At 42.9% G+C, this 19,545-nt stretch overlaps 1 protein-coding gene across 7 annotated transcripts in view; it reads left to right on the forward strand.

Annotated features, from left to right (window-relative positions):
• MOB3B (MOB kinase activator 3B) overlaps window positions 1-19,545 on the forward strand; it is a 194,723-nt gene that overhangs the window by 154,042 nt on the left and 21,136 nt on the right. For all 7 annotated transcript variants that reach the window (XM_045840336.1, XM_045840334.1, XM_045840337.1 and 4 more), the window contains one exon: window positions 3,070-3,272. In XM_045840336.1, coding sequence (XP_045696292.1) covers window positions 3,070-3,272 — 203 coding nt within the window. The remainder of the gene's footprint in view (window positions 1-3,069; window positions 3,273-19,545) is intronic.

Genomic DNA, 19,545 nt, shown 5'->3' on the forward strand with positions numbered 1-19,545 from the left:
TGTCATGTAACTTTCTTATTCTTAACCTCATGTTCTGTGAGCTAAGATTTTATCTCTGGCTTAGCAGTGAACCTAGGCTCCCTAAGACTCCCTGTCTAGGACTTCTCAGCTCCCAGAGCTGGCCTGGGGTGATTATGGTACATACTAAGCATGTCCTCACTTGAGTCGTTTGCAATGTTCCTCTTTGAAGAATGAATTACAAGTGAAAGAGACAATGATGGAAGACTCAGACCCAACTCAGCAGCCAGAGCAAAGAGGTTATGAACCTGAGGTCCTACCTACCCAAGGAGTTCAGGTGGGAAATAACAAAAGTAGAACTTAGTCCTAAAGTTCCCACTAAGTGCCAGATATAGTACAGAAAAGAACATTGCTGAGTAAATGTTTTCTCCATAATGAAGTAGAGTGCTGAAGTGATTTGCCTAGACAACTAGTAAGTTATAGAGCTAGGATTTTAAAGAAGGTCTTCAGACTTCAAAACCAACTCCTCTCAACTACTCTAAAGATGATTCCCAGCCATAACCTAAAGGGGAGAGGCAAGAGCAAACCAAGGTCAAGGCCAAAGGCAAGGCCAGATATCAGATGTAGAATAGAGGGCAGAGCCAAGAGCTCAGAGCTTATCAGATGTAGAGATGCTAGTCTGTTTTTTCATCTCTGAGATGAGAACAGTAATAGTATTTATCTTCAAGTGTTGTTTAAGGACTCAATCAGGTAATCCATGTAAAGCACTTGCCACAGTCCCTAGAACATATGAGTACTCAGTAAATGTTGGTTTTACTTTTCATCTCAGATCTATGGTTTTAAGTCATTGACAGAGGAAATACATTTCTCCTTAAGGACTGCAGATTGTGTTAGCTGACCTCCATCACCTCACTTCTGTGGTTCCCTAGGGTGTAGACATTTTTTACCCTTCTCTCCCTTTTCTTTTCTTAACTTGTGTTTTCATACCACCAAACAGTAACCTTTAAATGCCTCATTGTTCTTAGCAGTTGAGCTATGCTTCTATCCCTGGTAGAGAGAACCACACAACCTGATCTTTTGCATTTTACAGGCAAGCTGACTTGGTCCAAATTCAAGCCCTGCAACTAGCTAAGTGGCCTGGAGCAAGTGAACCCATGGTTCCGAGCCTCAGTGCTGTCCATCTGTGACATGGGAGTAGGGAAGCCTACTTCACAGGCGGGCTGCGAAGGCAGCATACATCAGCCTGCTGGCACTGTTACTGTGTGGTTAAAGGACTCCCCTTCTGACGGGAACATACTTGTCATAGAGAATATTCTATCGCCTTTGGGACTTGAGCTTCTTGGAAGGTGCCAGACCCTCGTCCAGCCTGCAGCAGGGGTTTGCACTGGCCTCTCTTTGGGAGATGAAATAGCCCATAAACTCTCTGAGGGGCTGTCCTACACTTTCTCCCCAGCTTTACCTCTGCCTCCCCCCAGCATCTGTTGCTCAGACAGTCAGCTGCCAAGCTGTGGCCAAGTCTCTCCCTGGGTTCATTTGATATGTTACCACTTTGTTTTTGAAGAAAAGCCAGTGTCAGTGCCAGGCCCTGGGGAGGCAGATTCTGCCTCTACCAACTGCCAGCCATGTACCATCTCTTTTATCTTGCCCTGGGAGTCCCAGGTGATCCCATTACAGAGCATCTCTTACCAGACAGCTGCCACCAGGACCCTGTGGAGGCACAGACAGCAAATTCTAGGTTTTGTGGGACCAGGGCCACGCCCCGAGCACAGCTCTGTAATTCTGTTGAAAGGCCGGTGGTCATGTCTACATTTCTTGGTAAGGTTAATTATTTTCCTTATAACAACAGCTAGATGCTGTGAGCTTCCCTTGCAGAGAAAAGGGGGGCCATTCCCATTTAGTGAATACTTACTCTGCTTTGGGAATGGAGGAGGGTTTTACTTGTGTTAACACCTTCCTAGCCATGCAAGGGAGGCCTTATCATAATCCCCTTTTTACAGATGGGAAACCAAAGCTGTACAGGTTCCACTTCTAATCCTCACAACCACTGGATTTTTATCTGCATCCTGCATATAGAAAATCTGAAGGTCAGAGAGGTCAAGTACAGCTGGAAAAGGAGCAGAGTAGGGATTCAAAGTGTGTCTCTCTTAGGATTCCCTAACAACATGTCACCACTTAAGGACAGTGTGGACAACAAGAGCTTAAGCAGTATTTGAGAGGGAGAAAGGAAGTAGGCTTGCAAATCTGCTCTTTGCCCCCTGCCCAGGCTGGGAGCAGCAGTGGTCAGATGGGGAACCTGGGTGTCTGCGTCATGAAAAACATAGCCCTCAGCTCTTATCAACCTCAAGGTGATGGAGTGGTAGTGAATGTAATGTGAGGTATTTATGAAGTTTGTTGCCTTTGCCCACCTCAGGAACAGTGTATCTCAGGGTCTCAGGAAAAGTTTACATTAAAATTTGCATACTGGCAACCTGCAGGCAAATTGAACCTAGAAATATGTTTTGTTTTGTCCCGTGGTATCTTTAAAATTTCAGATTAATTGCTATTTTTTAATGCAGCAAGTCATATAGAGCTCCAAATTTCTTAATTGTCTCAAAAATCACAATCTGTAATGGCCCTGGGCCCCCATCTACACATGGCCCCATGGGCTGGAGCTGTGTCTGACGCCACAGTCTCCTCCACTCCCTAGTACCCTGTGACAGGGGGTGCTGGTCTCCCTGTAGCATCACCCTGCTCCCACCCATTTTCTTACACTAGAGGTAAGAGGGGAATGAACTTTCTTGGGATTTATAAAGTGGGAAAAAGATTAAAAGGCAATAAGGGAAAGTGCACGTTTCTATGTGAAAATAAGTATTTCTACACATTTATTCATACTAAAATAAGATACAACCAAAGATACAAACCAGACCCCCTTCCCTCTTTTTGGTTGTTGTTGGCATTTGATTTTAGCAGCATTCTAGCCACTTTTTTAAGACAGGGTCAGATGCAGCTGAATGTCTGCAGGCCAGCCTGGGAGCCTAGGCCCAGGACTGCTCCTTAGCCTCGCATGTGGTCCTGGGGGGCTGCCGAAGCTTTCCCATCATGGTTTTGCTCTCTTTTTTACACCTTCTCTAGGTGTTCCCTTCCCAAAGAACTTCCTTCAGATCTGCAAGAAGATCCTGTGCCGCCTTTTCCGGGTCTTTGTCCATGTCTACATCCACCACTTCGACCGGGTCATCGTGATGGGTGCAGAGGCCCATGTCAACACCTGCTACAAACACTTCTATTACTTCGTCACAGAGATGAACCTCATAGACCGCAAGGAGCTGGAGCCCTTGGTGAGTGTCACTGGGCAGAGATGTCACCCAGGTCACCCCAGGACCTGTGCAAAATGTGCACTAATGGGTAGTTGTTGGCTAGGGCTGCAGAATTCGATAGGCTTCAGAGGTCAGTTAAAGGTCAGAAGATGCCAAGATGTCCACAGCCACCAAATAAGTATTTTAAATTTCTCTCTGAGAGGTGGCAGAATATAATAGAATGATAGTGGTTTCATCCCAAAGGGAGTAGCTTTAATTCTCAGCTTCAAAACCAGTCACCTAATTACTTAATCTCTTCTATGGACATCTCTGATATTTGCTGTCATCTATTACACTGTTATCAAAAGAGATGATCAGAAGCATATAGTCAGTAAATACATTGTGAACATCTATTGTGTGGCAACTACTGTGCAGACAAAGTCAGGTAAAACTGCCTTTGAGCAGCTCTGATTCCAGCAATAGAGACAGAGGAAGCCCAGACTAGAGTGCAGCATCACAGGAACTTTGCTTTCATACTGAATCCCCTGGGACACAATTTTAATAGAATAATTAGGACCCAGAACATTTGATACAAAACTTTACTATTATCATTTAGGGGAATGGGGACTACATTTATTTTCTTCATACATTATTTTTATAGTTGGACTCAATCTGAGCTTTTGAAGTCAAGGACTTCAAAATCCACATCATATTTGTAACGTGTGGTATCTTCCTGGAATGCCCCATCACAGCTCATTCTAGTCGTCTCTGCTGAGTACTTTCGTAGCCAGTATAATGTACTGCTTTACAGTAAAATCACGCTTTTTTCCTGAAACAGTAAAAGTGTCACTTTTGCTAAATGTAGCTGATAGAGCAACTGCGTTTCATCCAAGCCCATGTGAGTGATGGTCAGAACGTGGGGGCAGGCTGTCATCTTTTACACCATATTCCTTTCCCTTTATGTACATGTTTCTAAAATATAGATTTTGTTATTATTTGTGTATGGAGAGGCCCACAAACCAAACTATCCAAAGACTGTTTGTTATGCTCACAGATCCCAAGAGAAAGGCACATTATGTCATGGGGGCCACACAGGGTAGCAGCCGGCTTGGTCAGAGGCAGAGGGAGCAGGAAGACATGGGCAAGAGCCTTTGTTGTAGTTTTCCTGGGAAGGAATGGGTAAGGCAGGCAAGCCAGCTTAAGATTAACTAGTTGGAATAATTTCAGTGGGCTCTGAGCCTAGGGGCTACCCTGGTTGTCTGGGACCTGGCTCTGGGGTGGTGACAGCAGGGGAATTGCAACCCTAAGTGTGAGAGGAGGTAGAGGAGGTGGTTGGGGTGTGCCTTCTGTTGGTTTGTATTGATTAGTGAGTGAGCTGCTTGAGGGTAAGTTATTTACTGTCTCGAGGAGTTGCTGGCCCTGGGACCTCCATGGTCAGCAAGACCCCAGATGATAAAGAATCCAAACACAAAAATTAAAAGACATGTTTAATACAGTGCAGTACCTGTACCTGGCAAAGATGTTGGTAAATGTCACGTATCGCCTTTAGAACCTGTGGACTTGAGATCTGTTACAATGCTATGAGAGTACATGGTAAAATACGTATACTTTTTGTGTCACTCAAGAATTCTGGAAGAAAGTAAGACTTTCTGGGTACACTTGAAGTATGTCATTGGCTAAAGAAGTGCCAATTTTCTTCATTTTTATTTACAACTGCTTTCTAGAAAGCTCGTGGAAGCAAGAACTAAGTTGTCTCTGAATTGGTTGGATAACTAGTGAGGAAAGAAGCAGAAATACATTTTGAGTGAGTATTACTAGTTTGTCCTCTATAATGGCTGCTGTGGGTAGACAGCTACTTGAAGAAGAAAAAGTTGTGCAAACAGCTCAAGGGAGTTAAAATCCTGGAAAGAGTGATAAAGCTAATTTTAGAAAATGTCAAGGACAAAGGAAAGAGTCCATAGGGGCCGTGGAAATGAAGAGAGTAGAGAAACCACTCTGATCTCCCAGAAATGGTTCTGGTTTTGGTGAGTTTAGTTTTGTTCTCATCAATTGACTTGTTCAGATGGAGGGGAAACACCTTCCCTAAAGGTCCACCAGGAGCAACAGGCTCTCCCAATCGTGCATGGTTCTGGTTGCACTGAGCCACAGCACAGGATAGATCTGAACACCAGTTTCTACTGATACAGAAACATAAAGGCCATTGTAGTGCAAAGCTGAGTGTAAGTCAGCAAGTAGAGAAGAAAGTTTTTCTCTTTGCCATAAGACAACTTTGTTATTTTCTAAAGAAGAGGCCACAGGGATTGCCTTGCCTGGCTGTGCCAGGAGCTGACCAAAGTCTCAGAGTCACAGAAAGGCCCCTCAAAACCCTACATTCTAGATAGGAGCCTCTTTGTGGGAAAAAACTATAACTGGATTAACCGAGAATGATTAACAATGAAAGTGAGCAAAAAGGGTATCAGTTTTGGTCCCTTCCCAGAAGCTTATATTTCTGTCTTGTTTCAAATAGTGTCCTTCCTACCTTTATGCTTTGTTAATTATTACTACAGGGAGACTAATTTTAATGCTTTTATATATTAATGGCAAGTGTTATTATTGCTTAATCGTCTGATATTATATATTCATTTTACACAAACCAAAACATATAAACAAAAAAGATATTGATTATACTTAGCAGTGTCCAGTGCCCACTAAGACTACTATACTTGTGGATTGTTATTACTGAAATGAGCACTTTCAATAGTGCTAGAACCCCTAACTTCTAAAACTGCTGTTGCATTGCACATGTTAAAATCAGTCACAGCATGTCAAATCAACACATTTTTATTTTTATTTGATTTGCATATATCAAGTACCCTATATATGCAAAGTAAGTTGCTCAGATGTTCTAAGTACAGAAGAAAGATATACTTTTGAGAATTTACAAAAGCACTCAAAAAATGTAAAACAATGACTGTCACTCATCTTAAGCCCTTGAAGGATGACAAAGAAGTCAGGCACTTGCTTCACATTCTAGTTGTACATTCTTTAGCCTCTACTGCAACTACAGGGACAGAGGACAGCGTTTGTTCCATCAGTTTCCCTCGGAACATCAGCATGCCCAGAGTTCCCACACCTCCAGTGGTACATTCCTGGTATCATGCCTTGGGATTCTGCAGTTCAGAATGTTTTTCTTTGCCATAGTTATACTATGGACTCCCACACTCTTCTCTCCCAGAGCCACCCATTTGCTTTTGTCTGATGTTGTATTGAGGGTCCAGCCCCCCAGTGAGGGTAGAGATTCAGTCTCAGACTGTGCTAGGGACAAAATTCAACTCTCTGGGTTCAGACTTTCTTTACTAACTTGTAATGATAAGCAAAATACTTGACTTTTCAAAGCTTCATCTTCCTCATTCATAGAATGAGTATAATGATAGAACTGTTGTAAAAATTAAATGGGTTAGTCACATGGTAAGTTCTTAAGAAATGTCAGCTATGAAGTGAGAGATAAAGAATGTAAAGTAGCTGGCATATAGTAAGCAGAGGCATCCCAGTGCTCTCTTCCTTAGATCCCACAGCCTTTTGTCATTTTAGTAATCCCCTAGATAGATAGCCTTGTAGTAGATAGAATTCATTGTATCAGTGTCTCCCTCTTTGAGGGCTGGCAGTGTACATGACATAAGCTTGCATTGCCTATGTTGCTTGGTACATAATAAATGCTAACTGTAGTTTTGAACTGAGAAGAGTAGTTTGTGGATGGCATACCTCCATTCAAAGGGACTACACATGAGATGTTGGTTCCTTGGTGCCTCCCTCATCTTAGAACATGCCTGCAGACCTACTCTCATCCATTATTAGAGGTAATGCTTCATCCTCTCAGATTACTCATAGAGATTAAAAGCAAAATAAGGTGCAGAGCAATGAAGATAGACCTCATCAGTCTTCAGCCTGACACAGAAAGGTGGGACCCTAACTCTACTCAGTTCTCTGTTCTAGATTCTAGCTAGATCACTCAGGGAATATTAAATGTTCTCACACTGCCTGTGTTTCATGGTGTGTCAGGCAAAAGGGGACCGACCCTCCAAAGCATTAGCACTAAAAATCTCATGTCCTGGGAAAACTCAGTCCTTGGCAAACTGAGATGAGTGGTCACTCCATCAGGCCTCTGAGTGGGAATACAAACTGGAATTCAGAAGCTGGGAAGATGTCCCCCTGGCCTGCACACTGAGAGCTTGCCTTATGGCTCCCTTTGGGACTTGCTGGTCAGCAGCAGCCTGGGAACCCAGGGAATCACATGCCATTTCATTTGGTCTCCAACAGGGAGGGGGGCTGGAGGACTGACACAGACACAGCCATGACTAATGATCCATTTCTCATGTAAATGCAAGTTGAACTCAAGCAAGTTCACAGTTGGAGGGAAGGAGTCCAAATGATGCTGGTAATTAGAAAATGGTCCAGGCCCTGATTGAATAAGCAGGCTGCTGTTGGCCTTTGGCAGTCTGGGAGTCAGCTTACAGAATTAAGCTAATCAGAATTATTGTTAGCAAATACAGGCAGCCAACAGGGTTTTGTTGGCCTTTCACTACAAACAAAGGCAGGCTCAGAGAGGGCTGTCAGTAAGGCAGTAGCCACTGAATAAGGAGCTGATTAGGGAGGAGGAAAGAGGGTGGAAAAGTGGGAGGGGTAGGGGAAAGACTGTAGGGTGCTTGTTTACCCTAATGCACCTGCTGACCCCTGAGTGACCTTGGTCTAGGGCCTTCACCTTCTCTCCAGGGCTTCATTTCCTTATTCCTAACAGTAAAGGTGATTATACCATCACCTGCCTTGTAGAAGTGCTGCTGTAAAACCCAGCAGGGCTGTTGGCTTTCATTCAACATCACAGGGCTGTTCTGTCACCTTATAGCAGGGTGCTTGGGCCAAGTCAGTGCTTCTCAGTAGGGCTCTGCACACCAGCTACATCAGAATTCCCTGGAGATTATTTAAAAATGTGCACCCCTAGACATTACCACAGATACACAGAAATCAGAATTATTGGGGCTAGTATCTGGTACAATGCACCCTCAGTCTGCATCTCAAACTTGAATGTGCCCACCTGGGCATCATGCCAAAATGCAGGCTCCATTTCAGTGCACCTGGGCCTGGGATGAGATGTGAGCATGTATATTTTGTTCCCAGGTGATATTGGTGCTGCCAGTTCCCAAACCACATCCTGAAGGGCAAGACTGTAGATGACAAATATGCTCATATTTGAGAATTACTACTTTTAGCACACATCATCTCTTCCCCTTTCTAGGAGTGTGGGTTGCTAGCTCATTGAGATGGGGAAATAAAGCAAAGAAGAAAAATCTAAGGATCAGCGCTGGCTAAAAGTATTCCTCAAAATGCCAGTCCTGAATAATGTTCAGTGAAAGCAGGCTTTTTTTCCTTGATCAGGTGAGTTTGTGAAAGGCTACATCATCTCCACCCTAGATACTCACAATGTGCAATCGCAGATGAAAGGCCTTGAGAAACCATTCAGTGGAGAAACTGGTTCAATTTTGTGTAGCCCACCTGAAATCTTTCTTCTGTTGTTATCACTCATTAACATCTTATACAGACCACAGTCCATGGATGTGATCCACAGTTTAGGCAACACTGTTTATCTTTGTGTGTGTCTCTAGAGTCAGAGTTCTGCCTCCCTGCCCCAACCCTGGCCCCAACCACACACCCACCACAGCTCCCTAGGGTGAGGAAGAGAGAAGGCTAAGAGGAAGATGGGAGGGAAGTGAAACTCATAAGGGAGGGCTTCACAGGAAAAAGAAACCCATCCCTGCTCACTCCTACCCCTCCCACGTCACTGTGTGACACTTCATTACTGAGTTCTGTTCTACTGAGTGCAAGGCACACAGGCATTTCCAAGAAATAAACACTAGCTTCATTTCTAGAGTCCCAGATGTTCTATTAAGCTCTTTTCATGTATTATATCATCTTTTCCTCACACTTATTATGTTTACTTCAAACAGATTTTACTTCTCAATGTCCAAACCACGTCCCTCTCCATTCCTCAAGATATTTCTTACTGCCATTTGGTCACACCAAAGCTTCCCCTCCTCCCCCAGTTTGCAATCAGTGCCTCTTGGGTCATGATTGAAGTTTGTGCTCCAAATGATTTTCAGCTTTAGCACCAAAACCATTCCTTTAAAAATGGTGAACCAGCTGGATGAAAAAGTTTGAATCCAAAGATTTGGGAAGCCTTGTCTCATAGAGACCCAGCACAGCCCATCCAGGTCCAAGCACATGCTCACCTTGTGTTCCCCTGAGAGGTGGCCCGGTCATGCCTGCACTTTCCTCGGAGACACTTGGGTGAGTGCGGCAGCCAAGGCTGGCCTATAGTGGTAAGATCAGGTCAGGACTGTGAAAAGAAGCAGAGCCTCTCTCATGAGCCGGAGCTGCTCCCCAAAATAGTCAGCAACGAAGAGCCGTTTTGGGGCTTTTAAAAGGACTTTTTTCTTCTAAAGCATCATCTGCAAAGGCCTTAGGGCTGCTTCTCATCAGACGGGTTCCTTGACTTCAAGCCACATGGCTCAGGTAGGAACACAGGCATCAAAAAGAAAGAGCTTCAGCCTGTGGGCCTGGCAGTTGGCCTTTACAATAAAGTTTCCATGACTTTATTACTACAACAGTTGTCTGACTCTGAGCAACTCATGTCATGTCTCTGTGCCTCAGTTTCCCCATCTATGAAAGAGATCATATCCAGAGCCTCCTCCCAGCTTGTCTCACTGAGATTATGATCGTTGACATGGTGTTTCACTAGCCTTGTCTTCTTTCTTTCAAGGAGACCTTCTTTCTTTGCTTAGAGAGGCCTTCATGAATTAAAGCTCACCAGCAGAGGGGGTATACCTGAGGCAGAGAGTAACTAGAGATTCCATTCAAGGGACTCTGACCATTTAGATGGGGTGTGAATATGTGTGTGTCCAGCATGGCATCAGCTGGTGGCAGTTGTTCAGGGCAACCCAAATGCCCAGGGGTGAGTGGGAAAGCCTGCCAGAGACCATTTTAGGAGCCTTGTGAAGTGTCAATGTGAAAAATAGCAAAGAAATTTGGGGTTATTTTCAATGAACTGCATTATGCTGGATTATTGAGAATGTGGCAGCATCAGCCACATGCCTTTGTCAGTCCTATTTACTCATCCTTTGCTAATGTCATATTTGTAAAATGGTAGGTGCTTGTTTTATTTGTTTGTTGGTTTTGGTATCTTTTTGGGGGAATAGTCAGGGTGAGATGTGGTCTGGCTTATCTCAGGGCCTAAAATATGATCAATCAGAGTCGAATGACCATGGGGATACTGTCAGCATATAATATTAAGTAATAAAAACATAATTTAAAACTGTATTGGAAAATCACTCTACTCATATGTCTATTTTTTAGTATTGTCTGTTAGTACCATAATAGATCAGAAATGAAATACAGAAAAAAGTGTCAAGAGTGGTTATTTGGAATTATGGGTAATGCTATTTTTTACATATACCTATATGGGCTTTTCAAGTTTTCTATTATAAACACATACCACTTTCATAATCATCATAAAAATCAAACTGTGTGCTTTAAAAGGCCTTAACAACAAAGAACAACAACAATGCAAATGACAAGTGGCCTGTGTGCCCGGGACCAAGGGGCCGAGTGGCTCACTCCTATCTCTGACCATGGTCCTACTCCCCCCTGTACAGAGCTGTGGTGACAGAGGCTCAAAGGAGCAAGCCAGGCATCATGTAAACCCTTCGGTGGCTGTGGGAGGTGGGTGTGCACAATCCTCTTGGAAAACAATTCCACAGATGTGGAGTCCTCCTCCCTAGAAAGTGGAGTTTTGAAGCCCTGTTTTAAGTGGGCAAATCTCAATGATCCTACAGCACATGAAGAAGCCTGCAGGTTGCTCATCTGAGACATGCCCAGACCTGCAGGGACAGGTTTGTTCAGGCACCTCACTGCAAAGGCACCGTGACCTTGACTGAGAGTGTTGCTGGGCTTTTCCTATCCAGATTTCTCTACTTAACTGGATTTGAAGAGGTTTTGGTTTTTTAAAGCTTGAAGTTTTAAAAGAGAACAAAAGGAATTTGTTGAAAAGAGATTAATTCATACCATAGGGTGATCTATATACAATGTATTACACTTAAGCATAGTGTATGTACAATAACTACAAATAACTTTTAGAAACTATAGTGTTGGTCTAGAGTTAATTCTAACTCCTTATTACACAGATACAAGTGTTAGCAAACCTCAAGACCAGAAGTGACTAAGGAATATCTTAATCATATTCTTGTTGTATTTTTTTCTTCTCAAAGAGGACCATTCCCTTCTCCTATCCCCAGGAACTCCTGTGCCATCCTAATTTATAGCACCCATATCTCTCTGTCTTGTGATTCCTTTGCATGGGGATTGATATTCTAAACACAATGAATTCTCAGTGTCTAGCTGCTTGGTTTAAATTTTAAAATAAAGAGCCTTATAAAATTATTAATATATTCCCATAGCTCTTGTTATTTCTGTTCCACTTTTCTATTGCACACCTCCATCTAATTCTTACATGTCAGATTATGCTTTAGTTCTGCAGGAATGCACACTAAGGATGGCAGGCTTACAAGTCGCACACTGCCTCTCTGTTTACCTTCGCTGAGTGGGAAAGGTTTATAGGCTGCCTGTGGTTTTGACTGGCAGAGCCATTTCTAGATCATTCAGTAACATACATTGCTTGCTGACCATGTGCTGAAAATTGGGTTCTTACTTTCAAGGAATACAATGTAAGTTTTCCTCCTATACCTGTCTTTACTTCAGAATCTCCCAAAATAGTTTTCCCAGAATCTACTGGTTCTAAGGGATATTAAAGGATTATGTGAAAAGGGCTTCCGTGGCAAATAGCTGTGGAAGACAGTGAGTTGATAACTGTATTCCAGTTTCTTTAATACCCTGAAGGCAACCTAACCCTCCATGCAAGGCTTGTAGATATATATGCTCAGAAAATCCTTGCTCTCCAGAGCATTTTCTATACCTAAGGTTTTGAAATACCCTTTGGGAACTACTGACCACACAATATTATACAATCTACCTTCCATATTATAAACTCAGTCCTCTTGTGGTTGCAGAAGTTCTTCTAAGCATTTATTGAAAACCTACTCTATGTCAGTTATTGTGCTGAGTGCCAGAGTGACAGTCAAATAAGATCTATCTCCATTTTTTAAGAAGCTCAGTTTTAAAAGAATCATATCTTTTTACCCATCACTTAGAGCTGCATTGTCCAATACAGTAGCCACTAGCCACCTTTGACTACTTAACCTCAAATTAATTAAAATTAAATAAAAAATTAGTTTCTTAATTTCTCTAGCCACATTTCAAGTATCCAAAAGCCACATGTCTAGTGGCTATTGTAGTGGATAGACAGTGAACATTTTCATTATCATGGAACAATCTCTCGGTCAACACTGAATTAAAGGCTCTATCTTCAAGATTTACTTCCTAAAATACACTAACACCTTCTTCCACCATGTATGGCTGTCAGATATGTTCAAAATTGTCCCCATGTTGTTTCAATGAGGCATTGCCATTTAGTTCTTTAAGCTCCTAGGGTGATCTATTTCTCTTTGCTAGGCTACTTCTCTCCCAGTTTACAGATTAAGAACAGACTCAAAACCATCTATCTGTTCAATGTTTCTCCCTACTTCTCCTGTCAGAATCCCCATTTCAGGGAGGAGCTCAATACCTCATGCATGCTGTTGGCCTGTGGGGCACCAAATACTAATCACGCTTTACTATGTCTGCAGTGTTGGGAATTGCTGCAGAATGTCAATCACAGCAGGAATTAATTCATCTTCATAAACATTTACATGAAAATATGAGTAGTCAGGGTGGCTTAGTGCCCATATATAAATAAGCCTGCCAAATCTTGGCTGCTATGTGTGGTCTCAATTAGTTCAAATTTCCCAGCCAGATAAAAGTGGATTCTTTGGCTCCAAAAGATGTCAATGAGTATTAACGTGGGTATTGAATGTGGGAAGGTTTCACTTCTCTCCATACCCACCTGCCCACTATGATAAAAGCATGAGGATACGGTTATAGGTAATCCCTAATCTAGGGACTTGTGTCCCTAGACATAAGATACACTTAAGTGGTCTTAAGAATATCTCTCCCCATGGAATAATTTTATATATAAAGATCAGTTATATAAGCCACCAACAAAGCCAGTTCAGCCATTGTACTAGAACTTTGTGTTAATCAATATTAGTTTTTAGATGTTAGTGCTAATAGATTCTTATTACATCATGTCTGAGTATAACTGGACCAGTAAACAAAAATAAATGCCTACAGGTAGGTCTGGATGAAGAAAGAGAAATTTAGACTACTCCGAAGGGAACTCCACAGAGTTCCTTGAATGGGCCATGTCGTCTCACCTCCAGGCCATGGGATGTGCCAGTCCCTCCACTGTCATGTCCTCTCCAAGTCCTGCTTGTCCTGAAAGTCTCAGCTTAATCATCCCTTCTGCTGAGAGGACCTTATTCCACACCATACCAGCTTTCTGCTTATGGCTCCCGGAGTCTCCTGATCCCAAAGACGACAACTAAGATGGAAGCCACAGTGTCTTTAAGGAAAGATATCAGAAATGGTGAACCACCATTTCCTCCATTTTCTGTTCATCATACTTAAGTCACTAAATCCATTCCACCCTTAAGGGGAGTGATATTAAGCTCTACCTCTTGAAGAGAAGAATTTCAAAAAATTTTTGGATGTATTTTTTTAAACCACCACGGAGACCAAAAACGTATAAAAATATTTAACTGGTAATGTTTTGTTAGCAGCAAAACAGCAGCACCAGGTGTTAGACCTCCATCCAGCAACCACAGTTCTTGAGTTCTGGTAAGAGAAGAATTGGGAGCCAAGACTCAAATTATAAGGGAAAGTTTATTTAGAAAGTCACAAAGATAGAAGGAAGCCACAGGAGAAATGAGCTCAGGAAACAAGTTACAGAAAGGCTTGGAGTGGGGGGAGGTGGTAGATGGATTGAGCAAAAAAGGAAAAAAAGAAAAAAAATTCATGGATGGAGACAACAGTGTGGTGATTGCTGGGGAGGGGTTGGGGGGCAGGTAGAGGAGGTTATATGGGGGATAAATGGTGATGGATGGATACTTGACTTGGGGTGGTGAACACACAATACAGTGTACAGATGATGTATTGTGGAAAAGTGCACCTGAAACATCTATTATTTTGTTACCCAATGTCACCCCAATAAATTCAATAAAAAGGATTTTAAACAAGGAGGGCCCTTCAAGCTTAGGGAGGAGAGAGACATCCTTTGTGAGAGACAAAAGAGGAAGGAAATGCTCAGGTGTATACCCTACGGTGGTTCCTCCATCTGAGGGCTTTTATCTGATAGTCTCAGGGGAGGATCCCAACAAAATATTCACTAGCTTTCCGGGTGTGTCTCCTCAGGATCATGGTCTCCACTGATTGGCCGGTGCCAGAGCAAGGGTCATTAGTCAATGCAGCTGGTCCTATGCCAGCCATGGCATCATTCGGTCTGGCTTTGCTGCTTCTCTGGGCCTGGAGCTGAAACACAACTGAAGCCTAGATGTCAACTCCAGGCCTTAATGCTCCAGGGACTGGTTGTGCAAGGGCTTGTAGTTTTCCTGTTGCTAGGCACTGGGGGCTCTCTGCCCTGGTGACCTTTGCACCTTGCCCACCATTCCTGTTCTGCTCACACCTATCTACCAGCCTGAGAAGGTTTGCTTTTAACTCCTGGCATTTCCCTTTCTTCTCATTTCCCACATCCTACAGCTCAGGTCAGTGCTCTCCAAAGTGCTCATTGCTCCAGAAATCACCTGCCTCAAAGAAACCTCCCACTACCTCAGTATGGTCACTTCCTCTTCCCCTCCCTAGCCAAGCTCACTACGAAGGCAAACTAGCTAATTGCTGCCACTTTTTTACTTCCCTTTCATTTCACTGGAACTTGGCCTTGGTCGCTCTGGAAACCTACTCGCTCCTGAAGAGTCCTACCCTGCAGCCCTCTGTGCTTACTTTTGAAACAGAGAAATATAACTCACTAATAATTCTGGTTATGTATGAATAAATTTTAAAAACATTGTGCTGGACCAAAGAAACCAGACACAAAGAGTATACGCTATTTGATCCCATTTATATGAAATTCGAGAATAGTCTAAATGAATTCACAATGTCAGAAAGCATATCGGTGTTGCCTGAGACCAAGGGTGGAGGTAGGGGATTGGCTGCAAAGGAGCAGGAGGGAATTTTCAGGGATGACAGAAATGTTTCCTATCCTACTTGTGGTGGTTTCATGGGAACATAAATCTATCAAAATTCATTGAACTGTACATTTGAAGGGAAAATATGCCTCGATAAACTTCATTTTTAAAGTGTTCCTGGTAAATGCATCCAACTTACTTTACAAACAACCTCAGTATTCACAAGAGTAACGTTTTGACAGGTTTTTGTGGAAAACTGTTGTCTTCCTGCTGCCTGGGTGGTTAAGTAGACAAACTGAAAAGGAAAGTAGCAATGCATCTCTAAGGTCCAATCAGAATATCTTCATTTTCAGTAGGTTATAATAACAAAAGTAATTCAGGCCACAGGGACAGGTGGCTCTCCTTCCCCTCCGGCAATCAGTTATGAATGGTTGTAAATCATTCCACTGCACATCACCTGGGGAGATTTCAGAAACTATCTCAGTTCTCCGGTCTCTTCCCAGACCTGTGAAATCAGAATCTCCATGGGTGGGGCCCGAGCACAGCAAAGCTCTTGTGTGACACCACAGGAGAGCCCCAGTGAGACTAAGTGTGGTGCCTTCCAAACTTTTTCCTGCACAAAAGCACCTGGGGAGCTTGTGAAGGATGTAAATGCGTGGGTTCTATTACCAAAAATTCTGATCATGAACCTGCATTGTTAATAAGCAACCAGGTACTTCTGATGCAGGTGGTTAGGCATCACACTTTGAAACTACTATTAACTATTCCCAAATTTTTAAGAAGAATTGGAATCTAACAAAAATTTTTGCCCATCCTCACCCCCACCCCAGGCCTCACCTGTGTTACAGTCCCCAACACATCACTAGGGGCCCAGTGCTCCAGGCACTTGGCTAAGTGCAGGGGATGCAGTGACTGGCCTGTCTTGGCCTTGGCATGAGCCTTCCTAGCAATAGAGATATGAATGGTCTTAATTCTGGGAAAATGAGAGGCCAGGGCCTAGATTAGTGGTCCTTAGCAACAGCTTCTGTGAACGTTCTGGGTGAAGCCCAAGCCCAGTTTTGGGATTGCACCTCCTCTTCCACCAAAGCTACCCCATCTCTCTGAACAATGGCTTTCATGCATGTTATTCAAGTATTTCAGCATAGAACTTCAAGCGGTCGGTAATAACTATGTACTTTTTAAATTTGATATGTCCATCTTCTGAGGGTATAATAGGGAAAGTTTCTTTGACTACATCAAAGAAATGTTTCTGCCCCTAAAGTCAGTTGTAAATCCTCTAGATTAGGGTGGTTTAGATTTCTGTTCAGTACTGGCACATTGTGGATCCACAATGACATAGATGCCCTGCCTTTCTTTTTCTTTATGTGTTTCTATTGTATGTACACTTACTTTAGAACAAAGGTTTATGGTAGAAAATTATGTGTTATTCAAGTATTTCAGCATAGAACTTCAAGTGGTCGGTAATAACTATGTACTTTTTAAATTTGATATGTCCATCTTCTGAGGGTATAATAGGGAAGGTTTTGAGTGGAGCAATGGCTTGTTGCCAGACTATGGACTAGAGATGCGGTAGGAAATTTGTTCATGTATCACCTCATTTAATCTGCACTCAATTCTATGGGATGAATACTGTTCTTATCTTTACTTTAGAGAGGAAGAAAATCAGACAAGGAGTTAAAGTAACTTGTCCAATGCCACACAGCTCTGTGAAGGCAGGAGCTGACCACATGCAGTGTGACTCCAAAAGCCAGTTTCATCTGCCTTGGCATCTGCTGAGGAAATTCATGTGAGGTGGATTTTCGCTCAGGGACACGCTAACTCACAGGGGTCCTGATGCTCTACAGCAGCTGAATGATTCCCAACGTTCTGTCCTCTCAGCAGTATCTGGCTGGGAGGCCATGTCAAGTCACATCCACTCTCTGAGCCCATGGAGTGTGCCATGTTGTTGAATACGCCCAGTGTGCGTTGTTGAATAACTCAAATGAGTTGACAATGTGTAGGAGCTCATGCTAAGCACTGCAGCAACTGAAAAGACATGCCCCTTGCATTCAAAAGGTTACTATGTATAGATCAGAAGACCCAAACTCAAAGCCTACAGAGGCCAAGAGGATAGCAAATTGAATTAGCAAGTAGGTAGTGAGAAAGAGAAAACTGAAGGAGCAGCTAACATGCACCTGCAGCTAATGGCTTCAGTGGGGTGTGGAGACCCAGGGTTTCCAAATCAAAAGAAATTGGAGCTCTAACACCTCAGGTGAACTCTCCAGAGTTATAAATGACGACAACTGATTAGACCAAGGCACAAGCATAAGCACAAGCACAAGCACACACATTAATGCTCATTTCTTGTATTTTATTTTTAAATCTACAGGCCTAACAAACACTTTCTAACACACAATTTGCCTAAAGGCCATCATTTTGCCCTTCTGCCTTACATAGAGCCTATGGTGGGCAGCAGAGGGTCTGGCCCATTACAACCTGGCAACACATCCACAGTTTCTAAGCTTAAAGTGTTATTAGTAGAGTTTGTCCTCATCTTGAAAGCCCAGAACATCGAAGCACAGGAAGTGAAGCATCAGGGTGTGTGTGTGTGTGTGTGTGTGTGTGTGCGCACACGTGCATGTGCTGGGGGTATACGGGGTTTGTGTGAATCAAAAAGACAGTGGTCACGCGATTGACTGGATGACAACCTCATATCATGCTGCTCTGTGCTCCATCACCGTCACTGGTCTGCAGTGACTATGTTGTTGCAGGCACCAAGAGACACAGAGCACATCTGTTCTTTTGTCACTGGTTTCATTTGATACAACCAGTGTCATCGCCAGCTGGCATTTAGATTGCTGACCCTGTTGCTGCCTGGCCTGGACCGTAAGTGGCTGCTGCCATTGTATATGCTCACTGAAAACAGTAGAGCCTTCAGAAGCCTGCCACATACCACCTCTTCCCCGGGGAACTGGCACCAAGCACCAGAGTACTCCCAGTGCACACTCAGGGGTCGTATCCTATTAATCTTTGAAAAACATTGGCAAATGGACAGGAGTCAAATAAGATGTTTGCCCACATCCAGCACAGGCTGGCTTTAGTTTTATGACCTAACAATTGAAGAGGAAAACTTTCATTCAGCTTGGCAGTCCCTCTCATCTCTAAATTTCATTTATAATATAAGGTTTCTCTTGTGGTTTCCTCTTTCTTAGGAACTTGCTCTTGCCCTTGTGGTGACAGCAGCCTTTGAACGTGTACTACAGAAGAATCTTAATAGGCACTCACAGGATATGGGTTTTGTCTCTGGTGTCACTGGTGAGATGTTAGAGTTCTGAGAGGTTCTCAGATGTAGTTACTTTTCATTTTGGTTTCTATTGCTCACTGGTGCAAGGGTGGATGCTGTTTTGCATTCATAGAGAGAGATTATTCTAAATGGAAGGATTCTCGTAAACATTTTATTTCCAATATTGATAGTAAGAGCAGAGGGAATGTAATTAATCAGACATGAGTATTTTCTGAAAAGCATGTGCGTGAGCACACATGCACAGGCACAAGCATAAGCACAAGCACACACATTAATGCTCATTTCTTCCTCGTCATGCTTCACATGTTTCCAAACCCCTTCTCTGGGCTTCTTCTTCCTTCTTTCTTCTTCCTTCTTCTTCTTTCTTCTTCCTTCTTCTTCTTGTATTGGGGGATGGAATTATATGCAAAAACCTTCCTTGAGTTTTTTGAAAATTTTGTTTCCAAAATTGATACCTGTGGACCTTTTTTGTTATTTTCTTAAGTTTTACTTTAAATTGTGATAAACTATCCTTAACATAAAATTCACCATCTTAACTACCTTTCAGTGTACAACATTAAGCATACTCATCATTCACCTCCAGAACTCTTCATCTCAATAAGGACGAATTTTATTTTTTAGTATTTTTTCCCTGTGTGAGTCAGTTCTTTAGGAACAGTTGAGGAAGGGGAACAGAAGTATATAAAGGGAAAGGATATCTGCTCTTATTCCTCTGCAACTGAAGCAGCGCTGCTGCCTGCTGTCAATACACCAGACAAATTCCCTCTTAGACTGAGAGCAAAACACAGTGTGGCAACAGCCTGAAATGACCTCCTCTATTGCTGAAAGGTCT

The sequence above is a fragment of the Phyllostomus hastatus genome, unplaced genomic scaffold, assembly GCF_019186645.2.
Source record: "Phyllostomus hastatus isolate PE091 unplaced genomic scaffold, TTU_PhHast_1.1 phas_contig_34, whole genome shotgun sequence".
In the NCBI taxonomy this organism is placed as follows: domain Eukaryota; kingdom Metazoa; phylum Chordata; class Mammalia; order Chiroptera; family Phyllostomidae; genus Phyllostomus; species Phyllostomus hastatus.